Source organism: Sceloporus occidentalis, unplaced genomic scaffold, assembly GCF_023333645.1.
Source record: "Sceloporus occidentalis isolate IW3139 unplaced genomic scaffold, rSceOcc1.0.p SCAF_7, whole genome shotgun sequence".
Lineage (NCBI taxonomy): Eukaryota > Metazoa > Chordata > Lepidosauria > Squamata > Phrynosomatidae > Sceloporus > Sceloporus occidentalis.
Window position 1 is genome coordinate 48,560,502 of NW_028316987.1, and position 25,146 is coordinate 48,585,647.

At 38.1% G+C, this 25,146-nt stretch overlaps 1 protein-coding gene across 2 annotated transcripts in view; it reads right to left on the reverse strand.

Annotated features, from left to right (window-relative positions):
* LOC149309712 (RNA-binding motif, single-stranded-interacting protein 3) overlaps window positions 1–25,146 on the reverse strand; it is a 575,089-nt gene that overhangs the window by 55,661 nt on the left and 494,282 nt on the right. For both annotated transcript variants that reach the window (XM_089531314.1, XM_089531316.1), the window contains exon 10: window positions 18,111–18,161. In XM_089531314.1, the coding sequence (XP_089387440.1) occupies window positions 18,111–18,161 (51 nt within the window). The remainder of the gene's footprint in view (window positions 1–18,110; window positions 18,162–25,146) is intronic.

Consider the following 25,146-nt stretch of genomic DNA (forward strand, 5'->3'; position numbering starts at 1 on the left):
GGGAGAATATCTTCTATATTCAATGATGCTTTAATTGAAAAGTAGACTAAATATGCTAAACAATTCATATATGCAGAATGGTTATCTCATAGGCAACATATGTAAGCATACAGGCTAGGACACAAATGACAACCCTAAACACCTTTAAGGGCTTCACATAAAGACTCTGTGCTAATGTTCAAAGTTCTTTCTGTTCTATAAGTGGTTTGCCTGCAAATTTAAAAAAACATTTGCAGGAAATGTTTCTTCATTCATAATTCTGACACACAAAGTGTGATGATGAGCTACTGTGCTGCGCAACAATTTCTTAGAGCCTTTTCTGTTGTATATGCCTTCAGATACTGAAACTAATTCTCATTGGAAGAAATTTTATAGAAAGAAATGTGATTTTCTCACAGATGGTTGCATCTTTTAGCTGCATTATATTTTAAATTAAATTAGGAGCAAACTGTCTTCTTGTTTTTGCAGATTCAGGGTGTTGGCTTCCTTGACTGAATCATCAAAGTGATTTTAATCTTTTCCTACTGCTTTCTACTTTACCAAGCATTATTGTATTTTCCAATGAGTCATATGTCATTTCATGATTTGTCCAAAGTACAAAAGCTTTTCAACTTCTGGTGAGAATTCAGGCTTGACTTGCTCATGGACCCATTCACTAGTCTTTCTGGCAGTTCATGATACCCAGTGCCTCCTCCTGGGAAGAAACAAAGAGGACTGCGAAGCTGGAGCTTGGGATGAAATCCCTTCCGTCTGCCACTGAGAAATAAAAAATAAATAAAAGGGGGCTAGCACTTGGTTGCCTTTCTCCTTCAGGAGGTGGAAAAGATGAAAATAAAGGCTGCATCCACACTGCAGAAAAAAATCTGGTTTGAACCCACTTTAACTGCTCTGCTCTGTGCTATGGAATTCTGGGAACTGTAGAGGAGGATAGAGGTACCAGTGGGGGAAAAGAGGAGCGGGAGGAGGAAGGGGTGGTGACTGAGGTGCCAGCAGGGAAGAAAAGGAGGACAGAGGACGGAGAAGGAGGAAGAGGACGATGAGGTACAGTCAGGGAAGAGGAGGAGTAGGAGGCAGCTGGGGTGGCAAAGTGCCATTGTTCAGAGGTGCTACAAGATCTCTTTATCTTTGAATTCTGTTATTATTATTAGCTGAAAGAAAGATGTTTGCAGCATGAGTTTTCCTAGACTAAAGTCTACTTCCTCAGATGTATTTTATTATGTTTGCTGTTGTGTGCCTTTAAGTCGTTTCCGACTTATGGCAACCCTAAAGCAAACCTATGATGGGGTTTTCTTGGCAAGATTTGTTCAGAGGTGGTTTACCATGGCCTTCTGATGAGAAGGCTAAGAGAGTGTGACTTGCTTAAGGCTACCCAATAGGTTTCCATAGCCTAGCAGGAAATTGAACCCTGGTCTCCACAGTCCTAGTCTGTGTTGTACTAGTGTGTGTTGTGTACCTTCAAGTCATTTCCAACCTATGACAAACCTGGGATTTTTTTTTTTGGGGGGGGGGGAGTTGGCCAGTGAGGAGGAGCTACATTTCAGCCTTCTGTCCAGGAAGAATGTCTCCTCCATTGTAAGCATGACTAAGAACCATGAATTTATATTATTTTTTTAAAAATATTATCAATATTTTTGGCTTTTAGTTGGTTTTGTTCTCCATTTTTTGAATGTCCTAAATTTTGTCCCGGTTTTGTGGAAGAGAATTATGGCAACCCTAGTTGTGACCATGACTGGGCATTTGCAAGGTTGCTGATATAAGCAGGGGAAACCATTCAACCTGCAAGTGCACATTTGTATAGTATTGGCTGAGAAATTCACACCTCAACAAGGTAAGGAAAAGAATCACATTGGGTTTCAAGAGTCTTTTCACATCACCTGAGGTATATAGTAAGAAGAAATGCACCTTGCCTTAAAGATCTGCAAATTTGTGAGGCTTGCAGGGCATTTATGAGAACTATGGCTCATGCAAGAAATGCACGCATTGGTACAATGTGAACAGTAAAAAAGTGTGTAATTAAAAAAGGCACATATAGAGAAACATATGGAAGTTATGTAATTTGTACATAGATGCACAAATTGGGAAAAGGGCTTTGAAATGAGTATAGGCTTTAATGTGGAGAGGAGAAAAAGTTTTGCACTCTGATTCAAAACAAGGATAAGAAGAAAATGTAAGTGGGGTTCAGAGACAGAGATATTTTCACAGCCCTAACCTCAGCTGCCACCTCCTGGTACCAAAAGGTTAGGACTCATATAGTGAAGCAGAAAGAGCTCTGATATATATTGTACGCATGCATACATACAAACATACATACCCATTCAAATCCTCTAAAAGAATACCAATATATTGAAATATGCATATGAGATAATACACTATCAATATTTCTTTCATCATGTCAGAGCTTTCTCTTGTTACGGAAGGACCATATAGTTGGTGTGGGGCTAGTGAATCCCTTTTCAAAAATTAAGAAATATAATCAAGATTAATAAGTCTTCGGGTAAATAAGAATTGTTCTAATAACTGTTGTGACAGTGCAGACTTTCTTCAATTTGGACAATTTCAAATAAATATCTCCTTACATAAAAATTAGGTGATAAAGTCCCCTTATGAAGACTTTATCATCCCAGAACTGATGAATTGTAATTTAACAAATGCATGAGGCATACAAAAAACAAGCTTCAGTTATGTACTGCTTCATACTGCCTAAGCAGTGTTTAAGTGGTTTACAACTGTAAGCTATTTTGCCCCCAACAATCTGGGTACTCATTTTAGCGACCTCCTTGGAAAGATGCAAACCTGAGTCAAGTTTGAGCCCTTTTGCTGGTCTTGAACTCACAACCTTGTGGTTTTGAATGAGTGGCTGCAGTACAGGCATTTAACCATTGCGCCAAACCACTACTGTCTATTCTAACGCAAAGGGGTTTTCTAAAGACTTAGAAGAGCTCCTTCCAACCCTGACAAATTTGGTGGTTTATTGTGGATGTGTTGGCACATATTCTGCCTATTTCTTTCTAAAACATAAAATAGAAAAAAAATCAAAATGATAAATTTTTTATTCCCTCCCCTCAGAATTTCTATAAAAGTTATTTAGGTAGAATACATTTTCAGAATACACGGACTTCTTTTTTAGTCTTCCGGCACTAGAAGTGAGCCTGAGTAACCTCTGACAACAATTATTTGAAGGTCACTATGATTTTTATCTGTCATTTTTTTCCCTTAAAGAGGAGTTTGATAAATAGCTACAGGGTCCAATAAGCTAGTAATTGTTTTTATGTTGTTTCTGACCCAAATGCTGTTTGCAGAGCATTGAAAGGACAAGAGGTAATAATATGTTCTCCATCCCGTAATAATCCTTCTTCCTTAAAAACAAACAAACAAACAAACAAACACAAAACTAAAAAAAATCTCATTATAGGTTCAAGAAAAAAATCATTTTGTAAAAACACATTCAATTGAAGAATTAGTAATATTTGTCACAGCATCTATATTTGCATTAATACCAACAGTTGCACCAGCAGCTCAAAGTGCAAGCAGGGTACTGTAACCCTCTACTATTATGAGTGAGGGTGCACCTCCTCTGCTTAGACCATTAACCACCTTTGCACACTACATGTCAAGGGGGCACAGTTGTGTTTGGCTGTTGAGACACAAAAGAAAAAAAATAAACTTTTCTTTAGAGTGAGTATTATATTATTTTTTAGCTAAGGGTGAGGAAATTTGCCCCAATCCTCCACTTTTCAGGGCTGGATGGAAATGGAGCAGTGCAGGAAAAGGGGAAAATCTGGACCAGCTACACATTCATCTACGTTTCTTTCTACCAGGGTGATTTTGCATGTAGTACCAGATCACCTTTAAGCAACAGCCCATTCTCTTATTCTGTGTCAATGTGGGTTCTTGTTATGAGGGATATTTAAGATTAGTGGGTATAGAGAGTGAGTTCATTCTATACTGTTATGATTGTTTTAATGGTTTAATGAATTTAACAGTAATGGTAGTTTTACTATATTATAATTTTGTGGAATTGGTGGGGAGGGAGGATAATGGGATGTATTTTATTGTGTTGTATGTTTTACTGTTGTGACCCACCTAAATCTTCTGAAAAGGCAGAAAATAATAATAATAATAATAGGTCATTTTTTCTGCCCCTGGTGGGTGTTTCTTAATCTTGCACTTCTGGCATCATTTCCATTGGAACCTAGGGCAACCAGGCTACAAAGCAAAGAATCTTTGGTAAGCAGGAGCTCTTCTGGTGCTCTCCTCACATTCTCCAAGCACAAATTGTCAGGGAAATTGAAGGTCTATTTGCATTTTGCCACTTATACAACATCTGGGGGCTGAACAGGAGCAGTGTGGTTTAACTATCAACATAGTGCACTTTTGCAGGGGGATGCTGGCTTGCGCAAGGCACAAGCCTAATTTTTGGTGAAGCCAAGGTACTTTCACTCATCATACCAGGGATGGGCAACTGTTGAGGATAGGGAGTACACTGACCCTTCAGGGGACTTTGTAAAGCTTACCCCATATTCCTCACTGTTTAATTTTAATAAAATTGTACTCTGTTTCAACTGGCTTATTGTTTTCATTTCTAGTTTTTATTTTTGATTTTCAGGCTAGGTAGGAGTGTAGGTTTATGATCCCTTGATGATAACTTTTTACTTGGAGGAGTCAGCATTTTATAATGGTTTGAGTATTTGTACTAGCAAGTCATATTCTCTTTAGCCTCAGAGGATGCCAATGGCAAACCCCTTCTGAACAAATCTTGTCAAATAAATAAATAAATAAATCCTACACTGGGCTCACCATAAACTGGAGTTAATTTGAAGGGCATGCATCAACAACAACAATTCTCCTGAGATGGTTTTCATTCATGGTGCTGGTTGGCAACAATTGTATTATTATTATTATTATTATTATTATTATTATTATTATTATTATTATTATCCTGCCTCTGTACAACACAACCGGGACAGCTTACCATATATACTCAACTATAAATCGAGGGCAGGTTTTGGGGGCAAAATTATGTATATTGATATGACCCTTGGATAAGTCGCGGTTAAGACTTACGGACATGCAACAAAGGGTCTAAATGATGAAGCAAAGGAAAACATTGCCAAAGAACCTACAATATAATGGCAGGCATAACTGTTTTGGCTCACATTAAATAATAATAATTTGTTTTATTTATATACTGCTATTCCAAAGATCATAGCGGTGAACAGCAAGTAAGCTAATTAGCAAGTAAGCTAATTTGCCCCCAACAGTCTGGGTACTCATTTTAGCGACCTCGGAAGGATGCAAGCCTGAGTCGAGCTTAGGCCCTTTTGCTGGTCTTGAACTCGCAACTTTGTGGTTTCGAGTGAATGGCTGCAGTACAGGCATTTAACCACTGCGCCACCAGGGCTGGATGGAAGAGATAGTAGAGGGAGGTCAGTGCTTCCAGGACAGATTGTACTCTTGCCTTTCACCAGAGGATTGTTCCCTTTTTAATAAGAGTTAAAGTACAGTATTTACATTGACCCATGGATAAGTCGACCTAAGTTTTTGAGGTCAATTTTTTGACTAAAATTTCTAGACTTATACATGAGTATATACAGTACATGTTAAAATATACAATCCCGTATCCCAATAACACCCCCCTAAAATACAATTAAACAGTTTACAGATTAAAACATAACTTAAAATAATAAACAACAAACAAACAAATTATCTACATGGTTGCTGTGTACTATTATATAATCCATCAGTTTTCACTGAAATCATTTTAACTTCATTTTTGTTAGCAAATTACAACACCCACCTTTCAATAACTCTATTGCTTGTTTGCTACAGCTGAGCTTGCATAGGCTACACTTTATTGCAAACAGTATTGTGCCACTCAGAAACTGTCAGAAATGCTGTGATTGATTGATCTATAATAACTAACACACCTTTATATTAGATCGATCTGTTTTAGGCAATCTCATCCTATTTTTGTGTTCAGTATGTTTGCTTAGTTCTGAGACACATACTATTGATATTTTTTTATTATTATTATCTCCCAGTAACAGAAAAAGAAGAGCAGGCTTCTGAATGCAAGAGCCCTCAACAAAATATGGTGGGATAGCCTATGATTTATATGGTTATTTAAGATGAAGGGAAGTCTCCAGATTTGGCTTAGTATTGAACTGTTCATACTGTAAATGAACACATTTTCAGGGCATTTTCAGTTACTGAGTTGCACGGACAGAAATGAATTTCTTTTGCACTTTGTTCAAAACAACTGGTATTAAAGCAGCACTAGCAAAAAAAAAGAGTTTGAATAACAGTTATTGTACAAGTCTACTTGTTGGCTTTTAAAGCTATTCATCTAACTTCATTGCTATATTAAAGGTGCCCAAGGAACAAAGATTATTTGTGAGCAGCTGTGATTTGTTCTTGCTGAAAATGTCAGGAATCAAATTGTGATTATGCAGCAACTTTGGTTTCTTCGCTTGATTAAACAACAAATATTTCACATGTACAAGTTTTCCCATTTTGCAAGAATGAAAACGCAGCCTCACTGCTGAGCATTTTACCCAGTATCATTAGAAACAGCTTCCATTTGACTGCTCTCTTCAAAGGCACATTTTTGTGTGTGTTTGTCCTGTTTGTAACAGATGTTTTGTATCACATACTTGAACGAGCTAATTCATCTGCAAGGGATCGCCCACTCTGGCTGGTGTGCACCCAGCTGTGAAAATAGCTCAAGTGTCATTTGCGGACACTTTCATTCCATTCTTCTGATCTCATAGGAACTCAGTGACCACATCCAAGTCCAAAAGAAAGAGAGAAAGAAAGAAAATTGAGAACATCCACATCCTTAATATATATATATATATTTCCAGCGTGGGAGTAATTTTACTTCAAGCAGGAAGCGTTTCTGAAAGGAATGTAGCCAAGGCTGGAGGCAGATATACTGATCTCCTAGTGGTGGTGCTTCTGACACAAAAATGAGCTGTTTCATATTTAAAAAGCATTGGAACTGTATGGACTACACTGCAACTAAGAGCACCTGATTAATCAGATGTCCATAGGTCCATTCAATCAATCATACTTTCTTACTAAAAAGTACTGATTCCGATTAGAAGAAGCATAAACCTTGATCAAAGTTCAGTGCACCCTGTAAGCTCTCTCCTATACTGGGAAGTCACTTTAATATATTTCTGAGGTGGAAACAAAATCAATTTGAATTGTTCGCTCATGAATCTATAGCATGTTAATGGCAGTGCAACCACACTAAAATGTATTAGTAGAAAAAAACAATGTTCTTTGTCTCTGAAGATGCCAGTGATTTATTTTTTTTTTTTTAATATTAAGTGACCAAATGAAACATCTAAAGGTAATGAGGATCAGAGTGCCTGGAGATATTTTAATGTCAGCTGGGATTATTCCATCACAGGTTTAAATTGGTCTGGGAAACTATATCAACTACCTTATTAATTTCCTCACACAAATGAAACAAAAAGAAATTATATATTCTGATTTAGGGAGGAGGCTAAATGGTAGAGTAAATCCCTTTACACAGTTCCACTATGATGCTCTTAAGTGATACTGACACCATTTCAGAGAAAAGGCTGTTAGAAAATAATCCGTCTCTACACCATCCACATCTGTATACTGAAGTGCAATTGTGAAACTAAAAACATCAACCTATCTTTGAACTTAATACTGAGTACTCTAGTTAAGGACAAGTACAGTCGGCCTTTGGTATATGCAGGAATTTGGTTCCAGAACCACCCATGGATACCAAAAATTGTGGATGCTCAAGTCAGTATCTAAAATTTAAAATTACCAGTGATTAACTACATCCAGCCTGAGAAAAGGTGACAGGGCAGTAGCTGAGGCTGTGGCGGCAAGGTCCTGGCACCAGGCAGGCATTCTTCCTGATTTGGCTGTGGCAATGTAGTGTGATGTTCGCTGGGAACCAGAAAGGACTCGTCAAACACCAAGGCTTTAAAATACAGTTTCTCAGATGATTCTTTTGAGACTTCTGAACAGATGACATTGCAGTATTTACAGTATGATATACTGCATATGCGAATCTGCTTTCTTCCCCTTCAGACTTGGGACATCTACTCCACTATCATCTACTTTGATTACCTTTTATTCTACCAGGGTCTATGGTAGAAGATTTTGTTAGTACATACTACCTATCTTTTTATCTGAACATGCCAGGGATTGAGTCAGACCTTCTGCATTCAGAGCATGCTCACTGTCATATAGTCCTTCTGGGTAACCCAACATTGTATGAAAATATTAGAAACCTTAAAACCTGAAATATTGGTATATAACATTGAATAGGTGTGAATGTGGCATTAAATTCCCTAAACTAAAGCCTGTATTTGGGAAAGTGCAAATGGGTTCTGGGCATTTCATCATGCTTTCAAGATGTCTAACACATACTTGTTTTTCACTTAACCACTTGTTTCTATAATGAGGGACAGCAAGACTTGAGAAGTATCCAACGGCTTGCGGAAACAGTGCAAACCCACAACGCTGATAATCTAAATAAATGTATTTGTATTATGTACAAACAAGTAAACTTGAAGAACAAGAAACTGATAGGTAAATAATATTTGAAGTATAGTTATGCTAATATTTTGATTTGGCTGAACTACTTTCCTTGTCACATAACTGGACTTACCTAATATTTCTTATTGAAGTAGAAGTGGGTTAAGTCTCAATAGGATCTGATAGTTTGTTTAATATTTTTACATTCCCACTCCATCTTTTCATAAGCTGAAGTCAGCGCTTGAAACCAAAGTTAGGTTTAATGAACCATAATACTGTATGTAAAGCTCAAGTAAAAAAATAGGGTGAAATCCAATACCAGTCCAACCTAGGCCTCTTTAAATCAATGGCATTTAAGTTAGTTTTAACAAATCTGATTCATTGTGATGGGTCTGAACTAAGCAGAACTTGTCATGTGCTATTATGTTGGTTCCTCACCTCAACTGCTCCCCCTTCGGCACAGGGCCATCCTGAGGCCAGCCACTGTGGTCCACAATGGACCGCTGGCAAGGAGCATTTTCTTTGAGCTCCCTTTTGTGTTGGGTTTGGGGTGCCTTAGGCAGTCACAGCACACTTTCAACCTCATCCAGTGGTGTGCATAATCTGAACACCATTCCCCCAGATCAGTCCGGGTGCTTTTGGCCCATCTGTTTTGGGCCATTAGAATCTTTTACAATTAGACATTTTGTCTCATATGTCCATAGTGTGAAACAGTCTCAATTTAGACATTTTGTTTCAAGAGAGTTTGATTAGATCTCAGACTCATTCATTTGTCCTTTTTTGGGGGGAGGGGGGAGTTCATTGTATCCATAGAACTATGACTGAATTTAACCAATACCGATATGGTAACTAGTTCTGAATGACATTTTGCACTGAGAAACTACAATAAAACTGCACTTCAAAAGGTGACACTATTTGAAACCTAGTTCAGAATATTTTCCTCAGACTGGCAGTTGGGTCTTAATTTTATCTAGCAAAGATTTTGCACATCTCATGCTTCTTTATTCTTTTTGAACAAGTTACTTCAGAGAATGAGCCAAAAATGTTCTGCATCCAAAACACATGCCATATCTTATAAGCTGTGGCTACATCCACATGAATCAAATTCTATGCACAGAAGACATCTTTGTGATTGCAGTTCCTTGAAAAAGACTGTGGGCAAAGAAAATGTTACTGCTCCCCCTCCCACCCACCCACCCCATAAACAGTAGTACACAGCCACATTCTTACGGAGAAATTGGTAGTGGAAATCAAGGCAACCATCTGATACCATCCTTGGGTTAATTCTGTGCTGCACACATTCTGGACAGTTTCTGATTCTGACTTGAACTGCATGATGTTGATTTAACAAAGAGCAGAAGCTGCTGTGACCTCAGTCTGACACAAAGGGGCATCACCAATTACTTTTTGATTATCAGAATTATTAAAGCGGCAGCCCTTGATTTTTCTGCGTTAAGAAATACTGCAGAAATTAAACTGGCTAAACTCTTTCAGTCTACATTATATCAAGCTCATTTTCAAAGGACTAAATATGCATAGCTTTATAAAGAGACTAGTTGACAAGAAAGATGTCAATTTTAAACCTATATTTTCAGTTTGTTTCTTTTGTTGGTGAGCCTATCATATTTCATTTTAGATACTAAACACAACTGTTTAAAGAATCCATACTTTGGCTTACTACAGATTGTTATTCAGTTGCAAATGGATTCTCATTTAACTCATATTTAAGTTATAAATACCAGAAGATTTTGTACATATATACAATAATCCTTGCACATACAGGAAAATTAAACAATTTATTTAAGAATGCTGGATCCAAAGGATTGAAATACGTACAATTTTTATATTATCCAAATTATTAAAATAAGAACAGACTGCTTACATGTAAGTGTGGGTCTGTGAGTAGTCATATGGGTTATTTGTACCTGTGCAGTGCAGTATCTGGTTGTGCACAAATGACCAACTGAGTGCACAAATGACCAACTGAAGAACTACAGTTACCTATAAGTAATCAGTTCTTCTGCTATGTGGTCTTTGCTGAATTGTTAACAGCAGGACAAATAGTGGGCTGAGCTAGTATTCTTTGGTGGCAAAGCTTCAAAACTTGTTGAGGGATGATTCCATGGCCTGTCCATTTTAGTATATTTTAGTAGAAGGACAGTGGTTATCCTTGTTTCTTATTTTCTTTTCATACTGCAGTACCATAGACAGTTTTGCCAAGGTTTTTCATCTTTTACCTAGGAGATCCATTTGTAAAGCACCACTGGAGTTGTCTAAATTTTCTGTTGGCATTTTTGTGTTTACATGCGTACCAAAAAGATATTGAGCAGCTATCAGTTTCTATCATGAAAGCAGATTGACCAATCTTACCCAACAGTACCACCAGCATGGCGCAGTGGTTTGAGTGTTGAACTATGACTTTGGAGCCATCCAGGGTTCTACTCCCAGCACAGCCATGAAACCTACCTTGGGCAAGCTGCAGTCTTTCAGCCTAAGAGGAATGCAATGGCAAATCTCCTCTGAACTAATCTTGCCAAGAAAGCCCCATTATAGCCTCACCTTGGGTCATGACTTAGGTTTGTAAGTCAGTACTGACTTGAAGGCACCAACGACAGCTTGAACAGTGTCAGGTTTTTGGTTTTCAAAATAAGCAGTCTTGTTTTCTTTCTCCCCCAGTAGGATTTTTATACTGAAGGCTTTATTTTTCCCAGCCTGTACTGTCAATGCTTACAAACATAACAAGAAGTGTTACTGCATCTCATCAAGGATGTAAAAGAAGTGGGCATTCATCTGTAGAATTATCCCACACCACCAGGAACACTGTTTAAAGCCCCCTTTCAAAAACCATAAGCCCCTGGTATCTAACCATTGTCCACTACCCAAAAAATAAGTCATGGTCATCTAAAGTCAAGATCTGAACAGACAATAACAGAAATATTCCCCAAGCAGCAATACTCTCTGATGACACTAATATTGCAGTGGCAGGAAAAAAAAACTGTAGCAAGCACCTAAGGACACGTTCTTTTTGAGAGGGTGAGGCTACCATCAAAATGACCACTGAACCCTAGACGTTTCTGGCTGCAGGCACAAATAACCTGTATGTGTGAGCTATAGAGACTAGAAACTGATAGTAAATTGGGAAAATTTAAATTAAAAAGCATATAAATTAAAAAATAAAAATGTTTTAACAATTCAAAAAAGGAAATGTCACCTCTGAGGGCAATGATTAGTTAATAGAGTTTAACTCTGGTTAGTGACAAGTTAGGAAACATATCAGAAGAACCTCAGAAAATCATTCAATGACATCCTGAATTTTACAAAAGAAATGAAAACTGTAGTCCCAATGGAAGGAACATTTGGGAGAATAATGTTCCATGGTGAGAATTCTCTAAGATGGTGTAAGAAGAACAATATGACATCTTGACTGTAAGGAAGAGTCAGACAATTGTCAGTGTTTAGACAAAGGTGTACTGACTAAAGATGGATTTATTTTTTCTTTCCATATGTTGACAGTTTTTCAACAGAAATTAATTCTATCTTGGGTCTACATATTAGCAATTAAAAATATTTTTGTTTACATTTCAGTTAATGATTTTGCAACCAATCAATGCTTTTTATGTTATATTAATATATGCTTTTTTCCATGCAGTTTTCCCTACCTACATTTTGTATGCCCATTTTTAAAGGGAAAACTACAGTGCAATATTTGGAGTGCAAGAAAGTAATGATGTGTTTGCACACCAACTCAGGAAATATGGAGGTCTTTGAATACTAACATGAAAACCAAAGCAGTTAGAGTGGAAATAAAACCAATTCCTTTCATTCTGACAGTGCAGTCTGACTGAGGTTTACTCAGAAGTCGTTCTCACCAGCTTCAGTGGGAATTAGTTTCATGCAGAGGTATAAAAGGCTGAAACACTGAAAGAATATGCAGCTGTAAAAATATGAATTGCATGCATTATCTAAATCTGGAATCATTAACCTGTATTAAAATATGGTTTTAGAAACAAAACAATACTTTCCAACCATGCAAAGATTCATACACTTTCAACCAACAAATTCATACCACATATACACGTTTCTCTATTAGATTTCACAATCTTAAAACAAATAATATTTTTCTTGTGTTCTTGTTCTTGCTTTTGTCTATTTCTTATAGATTCAAAGATACTGACCTAGATATAGTTGCTAGTCTCAAGGAAAGTAGACCCATGCAATCAGTGGGAACCTCAAAAGTCAACTCTTGTGTAAAGTCCATTGATTTGATTGATGTACTCCATTTGGAACTAATAGCTGGAAATAGTACATAATATTTTTGATACCAAATCTATTTCAGTTTCAAATATGGGTCTAAATCCAGTGCTAGTCTCAACTAGATTCAGTGAATGACTGTTGATTTGCTGAATACCCATTGATTCAAGAATCTATTCCAGTTGAGACTAACTGGACTAGAAAATGTTTGAAACTGCAATAGACTTACAATACCAAACAAATTGCATAATAATTTGTAGTACAAAGTATTCTGAATTAAAATTAATCATAAACTAGTAACATTTGATGTTAATACACACAAAATTAAAATATTCTATTTCTAATCATAAAAAAGCAAGAGGCAAACCATGTACAACCCATTAGCATCATGAGAATAATGCATGAGGAGAGAGATAGAGAGATAGAGAGAGATTAGTAACCTCTAAATCTGAGTTCACAAGATTAGATGATAATAAAGGTTCACTAAACTGTTTAGCTGATAAGCAGGTGGGCAAGTACCAGCCCCGTTAATTTACCACAAGACAGATAGAAATCAAGCAGGCCCATTACTGCTTCCAACAGCTTAGTGCTGCCTCATGGCTGTCCAGCAAGCTGTGAACCATATCTCATTCAACTGGTAAAAGAGAGAGGAATACTCCATTATGGATCAATATTTAGGTGACTTAGAATGTGTTCCTGTAATGCAATGCTTAGATAAGAAAGTATTGAGAGAAGGTAAAATGCAAAGAATTCTGACTGAGGTAAATACGGTCAGCCCTCCTTATCCATGGATTTTTTTAAATCCATGGATTCAAGCATCTATGGCTTGAAAATATTCCAAAAAAGTATAAATTCCAAATAGCAAACTTTGGCTGCATTCCCACTTACAAATAAATCACTTTGCAAACCAAATCGATGGATTGGTTCAGCAGCAGAGCATGGTTCACATCACATTTGCCCCAATCACATTTTCTTGCTCCAAATTAAAATAAAATAACCCACTTGTGATTCACATTCACAAATGAATTTATTAAAAATGGACCCACTCCAGTCAGCCAAAGGGTAAATTTAAATTGATTCTGATCTGTATCTGGTTCATACTTGCGAGGAATTGAGTTATCCAAAAAAAAAAAAAAAGGAAAAAAATCGGCATCAAAAAGACACGGGTTAAATGGCCCCCCTCTCTGAATCGCTTCACCAATTTGGTTCAAGTGTGAACCAGGGTCATTTAAATCTGTTCAAATAGATTTGCGATCTGGTTTAAAAGATAGTAGGAATGAGGCCCATGAGTTTCCATTTTATACAATGGACACCATTTTACTATGCCATTGTAGTTGATGGGATTTGAGCATCCGCGCATTTTATCCAGCAGATAACAAGGGGTCACTCTATATGTAACTGACTATCTGAGATGTACACTTTTCTCAGCAAATCAAATATGAGCCTAGACACTATAAAGCCTGTCTTTTACCATTTTAAAAATATGCCTAGACTGAGATTCTGTGTAATGCACATATCCCTCCCAGGGGAAGTAGAGATATGTCTGTAAGATCTATGAGAATTAATTATCCCATTCTTGGAGTGTATATACTGGTTCCCCCCACATATGGGGAAAACAGCTTATGCTCAAGCCCCATAGAAAATAATGGGGTGTGTGCTCATAGTGATGTTTATCACACTATATTCTTAAAGTGCTACTATTCCACTTTGACTCCTCTAGCTGCCTCCTGTTGCATTCTGGGATTTGCAGTTTTAAGGAGGGGTATTTAGAATTCTCTTCTCTGCCTGAGAATTCTAAATACTCCTCCTTAAAACTGCCAATCCCAGAATGCAACAAGAGGCAGCTAGAGGAGTCAAAGTGGAATAGTAGCACTTTAAGAGTATAGTGTGATAAACATTAGTGACGTGTGGGTGCACAGCGCAGGTACGTTCCCCATTACTTATGCTGGGGCTTTCCTTCTGTGTAAGCTCAAAGCCACGGAAGGCAAGCCCGCCTATGGGGAGGGCTCATTGTATGTAAAAATGTTCCTTAATAAACATTGAGAATGATTACAGAGACACTTGCATTCTAAAATAACCTGAAACTTAAGAGATTGTTAATGAGAATGTTAAAGTTAGTTTGCTTATTGGACAATGCTTCAGATTACACCCCTGGGAAGCACAGGTGATCAAACCAGTAGACAAGAGGGAACTCTACCTAGATACTGGTTAATTGACAAAGAGCAACAATCCTTCATTCCCTCCATAAAAAGACAAGGGTGGGGGGACCATTGCTGTTTTCTTTATGCCACTCTGTGGAATGGGTGACAAGTACAATCATATGAGCCTTGCCAATGACTATAAGCTACAGTCAAAAGGTCTGTAAGATTGATCAAGAAATTATTGAGATTGACCTGTAAAATCCTGTGCCCTTTGCAAGACTGCTGACTGCTTAGATTCAAAAGAAATTTCTTCGCTTCAGAAACTGCACTCACTACTTCGTGGGATTTTTTTTTTTATGCAAGTCATAATTCTACAGTGTATGAAATGCCATTTCTACCTGCAGGGAATCCATGTAGGTGGGAAAATGCATGGTTTAAAGTGATGATCTCCTCTCCTACGTCTTAAGGAAATAAATGAATCTTGTATACAGATTTAGTAGCAGAAATTTATATTGGTAATTTCAGTTGAGTTCTCTGGACCATGATGAAAGTAGTACAGGCTTTGGAGGGGGAGAGAACAAACAGGACTTAAAAATCGAACTCAGGAAGCAACATTGGTGGATGAGCCAAGATGTTACATATCAGGATAAGAGTATTACCACATGTAGGTGAGGAAATTATGTCTATTCTACGCATATTTACCTCTAGCCAGTAAATGCTGTTCCCTCAATTTCATGCACAGCAAAAGTCACCAGAAAAATATAACATGTTAGCAGATGGGCATCTTAAAAAATAAAATGATTATGACAATGCTGAATACTCAAGCTGAGAGAATAGCTGATGCTTCAAAACCCCCACATTTTGCACTATCCTGTTAGTCTCTCCTGTCTCTCCAAATCAAGCAGACAAAAATTGTCCAGTGGAATAAGTATGTGACTTTGCATACTCAATAGATTAGAGCCAAGCTACTTCTGTTGAATCTAAAGCAGAGAAACAATCAAGGCTGAGGATCAAGAGGCACAATAGAAAAGATGGCATCTGGCACTTAATAGCCTTTTGGTAAACTAGTGTTTTATAAAGTGTCATGTTTGGTCATCAAGGCATGCCAGAAACAAAGGTAAAGTACTAGTGGCTCAAGATTCATTAACAGAAGTGAATTTTAGAAGCTATAAAAGAGAACAGAATGCTGAATATGGCATAAATGCATACATTCACACTTTATTGGTTGAATCCAGAGAAGCTTCCCTCACCGGAAAACACTTAATTTGGTTTCAAGTCCAGTATCTAACACCACAATGCAACCAAGATTTACCACTAAAATAAATGGAATATATATATATATATATATATATATATATATATATATATATTAATTTGCCAAGAGACAAATACTCTTAAGCCCATATCAGTGTAGGCCAATCAAATTGCAGTAAATCTCAATTGGAGGCTAATCCAAATGCCAGCTCTGATTCAGTTCTTGCATCCCTATTGAATATCTTAAAATTCTGTAAGGTTTCTTTCTCTACTGTTTATAAAGGCTCTTAAAAACACAAGCACACACACACACACAAACAACGCAAAGTGTTACCAGCACATATTAGCAGCAGTCACCAAAATGCTACAGTCCAAATGCAGTGGGAAACCACAACATTTGGCCTGTCTGTTTTGGGCCTTCAACTGGTTACCAGACTCAACTACAGGCTCAGTTCAACATTTTGATATTAAACTTTAAAACTCTAAATGGCCTAGACCTAGTTTACCTGAAAGAGTTTGTGCTTCTGTATGTCCCTACACCATTATTACAGCAAACCTCAGTGGTTTGTCTATGGGTGATTTCACCCATAATGATGATGTGGGTGTGTGCCATAGAAAGCCTTTCCCCAATATAGTAAGCCTTTCGTATCCACAGATTCTTTAGCTATAGACTCAAACATCCATGGCTTAAAAATATTCAAAAATATATAAAATCCCAAAAGCAAACCTTAATTTTGATATTTTACATAAGGGACAACTTTTTATTATTCATTGTATTTAATGGCACATGAACATCCATGGATTTTGGCATCCATGAGGAACTCCAGCAAATACCAATGGCTAAGTAACTCCCCCCTTCCCTGAAGCAAGTGCTATCTTTTGCTAGGTGTTCAGTGCTTGATTTTCATTTTTATCTTTGTTATTACTACATAAATGTTACAGATGGCTCTACGTATTCTGGTATTTTGATGGTAACTTGGCAGGATTTTTCTGTTTTCTTAGGTTTTATTGTAAAAAAATAAGTGCTTTATTGTACAATCTCTGAATGCATGGATACGTGTGTGTGTGTATTTGTATACATATGCGTAGAGCCCAAAGCACAATTGCCAGTCAGTTGTCTCTCTTTATTTTAATGAAGGAAGGAGTTAATAAAAGTATGATCATTTGCTACTTCATTGCTCATGAAAGTATTCAACTAGCACTCCAGAAACCTCCCAGGAATAAAGTTTAAATATAAATTTATGGTGGCTAAAGATTAAACTGGTTATATGCCTGCATCTATATGGTAAAAGCCTTCCGGCCATTTAACAGCATGATATGGAATACCAAGCTATGCCTGAACAAATCTTGCACTTAGTTTGCTGCGACATTACATTCTGCTCTGACAGAGATGCATACAATCAGTATAATCTAAATTAAAGTGCATTAGTATAATCTAAACTAAATCTAAACTCTGGACTGGTAGAGGGAGGGAATTTTCTGCCTCCAAGACCATTATGAGCTGCACTTGTACCAAAAATGTACTTAAGGTTTCAAGAATTATACTTCTTTTTGTATCTTGGTTTTGATTGGGAGGCTTTTTGCAGGGCTTTGGGGCCTTACATCCCATTTTATAGCAAAAATCCTGCTTCTGTAAGTTCCTATGAATGCCATTTCACCAAAAAAATCATCTGGGGAAGTCTTAAAATGGGCTTGAAGTGGCTGCATGCAATCTCTTGGTAGCACTTTGTCCACTGCTGCCCTAAACTCATAATTATTCCATGTACTGAAGTAAAGACTGTTTTGTTACTGATATTATTTCAGTAAAATATCAGTGAACTTCAGTAAAATATCTGTGGAGGTATTTTAAAGGTAACAAACTGTTATAATTAGGGGAAAACAAATTTAACAAACTCCCAATGAAATAAAAAAAACTGTGTGTGTATTCTCACTTACAGTTGGTTGCATAACATATGACGGATGAGGCATCCATGAAGTACTCTGAACCTGTGGATCAAAAAGTAGTATTAGCATAATAGTGATTTTTCTGTTGTTGGAGGGGGGAGGATGCATCCACAACCTCAATTTGAATAACTCAGGCACATTGAGAACATGGTGCTCAAGTTTCTAAAAGTAGCAGATAAAGAAATTGGTCCTCCAGTTTGGAAAATGATACTCTCTCATACTCATATGTGTGTGTCTCTTTCTGTGTGTTGAGCATGTGTGTGTGGTGTGCCTTCAACTCACTTCTAACGTATGGCAACCTATCAGGGCATTTTCTTGGAAAGATTTGTTCAGAGGAGGTTTGCCATTGCCTTCTCCTGAGGCTGAGAGAATGTATCTTGCCCAACATCACCCAGTGGGTTTCATGGCCAAGCTGGGAATCAAACCCTGGCCTTCAGAGTAGCAGTCCAACACTCAACCACTACGCCATGCTGGCCCTCATACTCTCATGTGCTAATAAAGTCGAGATATTGGGGAGTAACATTTATTAGATTTCTTTCAGAGTGAGGATGACTGCTTGCTTTGGCAACTATGAATGCCACCCAGTCTGCAATTTTGTGTTCCTTTTTGTCTTTCCCTCTCCCATTAAGGTCTGGCTGCTATGCTGCATCAGGGCATCCTGCACATAGCACTGAAGCTGCCATTGTGTACTGAGCATGTGCTTGCTCAAAACCTTTCCCTACACTAAAGTTAATGTAGAGACAGTGAAGGAGTGTACTGATACTCTAGCATCATGCAGATTCACACAAATCCACCTACAGAAAACAGCAGGTTTAGGGTTGTTGCAAGTTGCAGTTTGTAGACAATTCGTGCACAGCCTAGTATTAACAAGGAATGCTGCTTATTGTGACTCCCATGGAGAGTCCCATTGAGTCTACAAGGCTCAATTAATTATTAAGCTGAAGGGATTGTATCGATGGTTCTGATGTTGCAGACAGGCTCTTTGTTCTATGATAAAACGTAATGGGCTTTAATAAAAGAAGCATAATGTGAAGGAAGACAATTGAGAGTCTAGTTTCTCAGTACAGTTACACCAATAAACTTCCACAAAATGTTCACTCAACACATAGAAAGTTTATTAGCATATATTTTTGAATCACTAGCATGCTTTTGAGTAAACAATGAACACATTCTGTGTTGACAAAATAATTGCAAATAACACAAATGATGATATCCTTCAAAAGTCCAAGAAATGTCCCAATTTTTACAGCTCTTCTACACTGCAGAAATAAAGCAGTCTGACACACCAGCTGAACTGCCGTGGCTCCATTCTGTGGAATCCTGGAGTTTGTAGCTTGGTGAGTTATTCAGCCTGGTTCTGTCAGAGTGGTTTGGTGCCTTGCCAAACTACAAATCTCTGGATTCTGTAGGATAGCGTCATGGCAGTTAAAGTGGTGTCAAACAGCTTTATTTCTACAATGTGGATACATCCTTAGAGTGTAATTTGACTAATCTTGTTATTCTACCTACAGATTATGCTTCCTAATTCTGAAAGAAGAGGAAGCCAAATTCTTTCTGAGCCTATATACATATTCAGAACATTGAAAAAGTGAAGGAGCATCATTAGAAATTGCCTGCTGTGTGTGAATGGATGCAGGGGAGCAGGTTGTCTCTGATTGCTAATGAATATGTGTATAGTTCTTCTCTCACTATAGTTTCCTCTCCTCCTCTCCACCCATCAGTTTCTTGTCCTAAAGGTACTCATATTGAACTCCTGCTCCTATCCAGTCATTCTGTGGCAAGAATACCACCTCCTCTTAGGACGTTATCACATGTAGGTCTTATGTGCTTATCTCAAAAATTGTTAAAGTGGTGGCATCCCAGAAATGCAAGGCCACTTGCTTTTGGTTATCACACACAGAGCACAAGAGGAGTCAAATCACAAGCAAAATGGAAATGTAAATCCAGTAGTTTTGCGAATTTATTTATTTCCTGATTGACCTCACATTCTCCCTGGATTCTCTTCTGATTGCCTGCAGTGTCATGTGATAAGCAGCTGTGAATCTGTCCCTAAGTCCTGGATGACCCTGCATTGGCCCTACTTTAATCTTCCAAATTTGCCCCATGTGATAACATCCTTGCAGTTAATGGAGTTCTTTGAACCATGAATTTTGGGAAGGTGTGGACTCCCTCTAATGAGTCTAAATGGAGAACCCAATTCCTTTGAAGATTAGGAGGAAATGCCCTCATAAAACTCCCTCACCTTGATTTGCTGACAATGGCACTACAGGCAGTGCAGTTGGGAATCCCACATATAGAAAAATATGAAGCTGTCTAATACAACATTGGATAATTTGTGCTTCTAAACAGATATTGTCTCATCTGACAGACAATGACTTTCCCAGGTCTCTGGCAGTGATCTTTCCTATTAGTAGATATATGACCCTTTGAATGAGAAATGTCAGTATTTGAATATGGGACATTCTACTCTACATAATCACATTATGGTAGGATTCTACCTGTTTAGCACATTCCTTCTTCCACATATAATACCAACTAGTTAGCATGATGCCACTTTTCATTTTCACATCAGTAAAGCTAAGATCTTCTAACTTTAAACTAACACTGGACCCACCAGTTTTTTCCTCTGTTGCTCACCCGACAGACCTCAAAAATAAAAGCAGCATCTAATGGAAGGACATAGGGCTAGGACGCTGAAAGTAATTATGTTCCAAGATTGACAAGAGTAATTGTACACAGAAGAATATAACATGTCAGCTCACATGTATTAAGTTGGAGCCAATCAGAAGTAAAGTGGAGATAGTGTTATGTTCCAAGACTGACAAGAGTGATCATACACAGAAGAATATAACATGGCAGCTCACATGTGTTTAGTTGGGGCCAATCAGAAGTCAAGGTAGAGATAGTGTTATGTTCTCTGGATCAGGACATGTGAGAGTTTACTCTGACAAGTTCCTGTTAAAATAGTCTTAAACTTTTCAAAGAACTCTTAACCTTGCAATTTATATGCAATAATAGAATATTAATAATTTACTGCAAATGAAATAATCTAGAATAAGTGAGCACAATTACTATTTTGGTCATAAGATGCACAGTGAATAAAGAGGGTTCATCTCAGTTTAGATGTAAATTGTTTTCCCAGAAAGATTTTTATTTTTCTCTTCTTGTTGGAAGTGTTTTTAACGTCATTTGGCACCTGTTGATATGCATCCTCAGTATTCATACATAATAAAGCAATGATAATTTTCAGTTAGAAATATCCCAAGGTAAAAATGATACTTTTAAAACAATTGGCACATGCCACCAAGTGGATTTTGAGCTTTGCTAGAAAACATGATCTCATGATCATGATGTAGCTGTAGCTATTAAAAACCACATTTTCCTTTTCAAGTTATTCCTCTGTCTTGTGCTATGTCTGCAAAAGTCTTCTGCAGAGCAAACATCAATTTTTCCTCTTCTCTCTCTCTCTCTCTCTGGATTTCTATCTATTCAAAAGCATTTCCCACTTCTTCAATCAAACCTATTCCTCTGGCTAACATCTACCTCTGACTCAAAATAGATCTTTTATTGAAAAACAGGGAAATCTTTTTAAAGATAGGTATCACCAGTCTCTTTCGTACCATATTCTAACATCTGTGCTTCCACCTTCCCCCCTCCATAATAAATTTCTTCTTCCTGATTCTAATTTCAGAAAATCTAATTCCATAGAGAGTTCTGAAATAAATGATGTCCCACTGTTTTATATTCATTACATACCTGCAGTGCAATTCCATGCATTCCTACTCAGAAGTAAGTCGTAAGTGTGCAGGATTGAGGTATTTCATACCAAGCTCCGCTGTGCTATGCACTGCCTTGATGTCCCTAGGCAACCTAACATTCAGAATAAACTATCTGTATTATAAACCATGCTTCATCCATAATAGCTCTCAGAGAGGTATAGATAACATTATAAAGCGATACGCACAACATAGCAAGAAGGAAACAGAAGGAGGACAGGCTACTTACCTGTAACTGTAGTTCTTCAAGAGTTCATCTGTGAATTCACACAAATGGGTTTCTTGCACCTGCGCAGAGACATTCGGAACCTTCTAGAATTGCTAGGGAAGACTTTTTGCCAGTAGCTCTGCCCACCCTATGCATATATATCTACCCCTAGCATTCCCACTCTTTTCCCTCAGTTCCAATTGGACACAACATAATAGCAGAAAGAGGGAATGTGTACAAGAGCCTGACATGACCCAGAGGGAAGGATGGGCAGGTTTGTGTGAATTCAAAGATGACCACTCAAACTACAGTTACAGGTAAGCAGCCTGTCCTTCTTCATTGTGGTCTCTGTGAATCACACAAATGGGTTAGACTAACAAGCTAAAGTCACAGGAGAAAGGGGTGTCGTGACACCAAGCACTATGTATAGTGTACCAAGAAAATGTTTTATTAAACACAAGTAGAAAACATGCAATGCAACATCCCTCAGTCCAAACTCTGTTCAGGGAAGCCTATCAACTCTCGTCTTAACATCACAATTTCATGACTGTATCCTCAATTATTTGTATTAATTTGCACTATTTTATCATACTGTGTAATTTTAGTATAATGTTATGTTATTAATTGTGTATCTTCCCATTGTTGGTTGGATTGTAAGCCGTAGGCAAGCTTGTATCTGTTTTTTGATTGTTTTGCTTTATAAAGCAGTGTGTAGCCTATGGCACTCTATAAAATAAATAATAATAATACTAATAATAATAATAATAATAATAATAATAATAATAAACCAGAAAGCATCACTGCCCTCCCAAAAGGTGCATCATTCCTTGCCCTGGTATCCAGCCTATAATATGAGATGAAAGTCAATGACTGGGACCAGACTTCAGCTTTACAGACATCTTCTAGCAGCACTCCACTGAGAAAAGCAGAGGACATTGCTACTGCCCTGGTAGCATGAACTCAAATTTGACCAAGAGGAGTTTTCCCTGAGATTTTGTAGGCTAGATGAATGATAGCAGTCACTCATTTTGAGAAACGTTGAAGAGTGACTTGAAGTCCAAGCTTCGAATCCGAGTAGCAAACAAACCATCTCTTGGATTGTCTCGAATCCAAAGTGCGTTCGACATAGAATGTGAGCGCTCTTCGAATACTGAGCAAATGCAGAAAGCTCTCAGTATTTATTTATTTCATTTATATCCCACCTTTCTCCCCAGAGGGACCCAAGGTGGCTTACAGATAAAACCTTTAAAACTGCAATAGAATCCAAACAATTAAAACATCTATATATAAAAATCAAATATAAAATCACTCATACTAATGGTCAGATTTGGAGCTAAGGTAGACAGAACAATGTCCTGGCTCCGAAGGAAGGAAAAGACTATCTTAGGCAAAAAGGTGATGTCTGGGCATAGAAAAACTTTGTCTTTATGGAATCGAAGTTAAGGTTAGTCCACTCAAAGTGCACAAAGTTCTCCAGTGCAGCAAACTGAGGTAATGGCAACAGGAAAGGCAGTCTTCCATGTAAGAAGCCTAACATCAGCTGTGGCCATGAGTTCGGAGGGCTGCTTGGAAAACTGTGTGAGGACCAACTCAAGACTCCAAGCCGTAGTTGGTATCGAAGCTGAAGAATGGAGGATAACAAATCCTTCAAGGAACTTTTTTTTTTAGAGGACTTTGAAAGAAGGATGGGCAACCATTGAATTGGTAGTGAGCACAGATGGCTGCCACATAACATTTCAAAGAAGAACTAGAAAGTACAGTTTCTGCTAGGGACATGAGAAAGTCCAGAACTTGAAGAACTCGAACTCGAGATGGGGACAAATCCTTGTCAGTCAAAAATGTCAGAAATTTAGTCCATTTCAAGTGGCAGGACTTCTGTGTTGATGGCTTGCAGGCTGTTTGTATGACAGCTTGTAAGGGTTCAGGCAACGAGGTCATGGCCAAGTCTGTCAAACGAGAAGGTGAAGCGTCTTGAGGTCTGGGTGTCAAACCTGACCACTGTGCATGGTGAGATCGATCATGTTATTCTGTGTGTTATAAATAAAAATTAAAAAAGATTCGGCCTTTTGAGCAAAACTGTGAATAGCCTTCGTCAATGATGGTAAATACCCATGAATTAGAGGTTATGGAAGACCAAACCTTGATATGTTGAGAAAGTCTACAGCCAAAACTGTCTTGGGAAGGAAAGTGCACACAAGGGGAAAATCACAGATGCTTTTTACCTTGGACTTCCTTCCTTTTAAAGGATTGACGGTACTGAGGGAGGGTGGTGAGACATCTGCCTGAGGAGGAAGAGAACTGAGAAGGTAACCTTTGTCTCCATGAGCCAGATGGGCTGTATGACCTTGACTGGCTGTAAGATGTCTGCGGCCAGCCCTGAAGTCGTCGAAGGGCATGTCCTCTATCATGGCTTGAGCTTGGTGAAGAAGATCTGATGCTCAAAGCCAGGCATAGCGGTGAAGGGCAATCAAACTGGAGATTACCTTTGAAACACTGTCTGCAGAGTGACAGGCAGAATTGATTCGTTGGGCACCAAGTGAATGGGCTTCAGACTGCAATGCTTGCACCAACCATCTTCATCAGGAAGCTTGTCAAGGATGGAAAACATCCTCTTCCAGAGATGTTGATAAGCCACCATGCAAGCGGAATAGTTTGTGACATGAAAGCCAAAGGCAGCCACGGAATACAGCTTCAATGCCATACCATCCAACTTCATACCCTCCTTATTAACAGGTGTTGAGGATGTTAGAGCAGTTGGCTTCAGTTGGGAGGCCTGAACAATTGAAAAATTCAGGCATGAATGCTCAACTAGCCAGGTAGCATCTGAGGGGGTCAATCTGTAGTGATCTTCCTGGAGGTAGATAGAATTGTGGCTGGGATAGCCTAAGAATGCTTAGCAATGTGGGACATGGATGGTGAGAGCCCAATGGAGATCGCAGTAGGATCCTTGGATTGAATTCTTTCATATATCGAATCTAAGGGTTCCGCATTATGGTGAACCACCTTGAGAGCCAAAGCATTCGCCATGTGAATGACCTGTTCA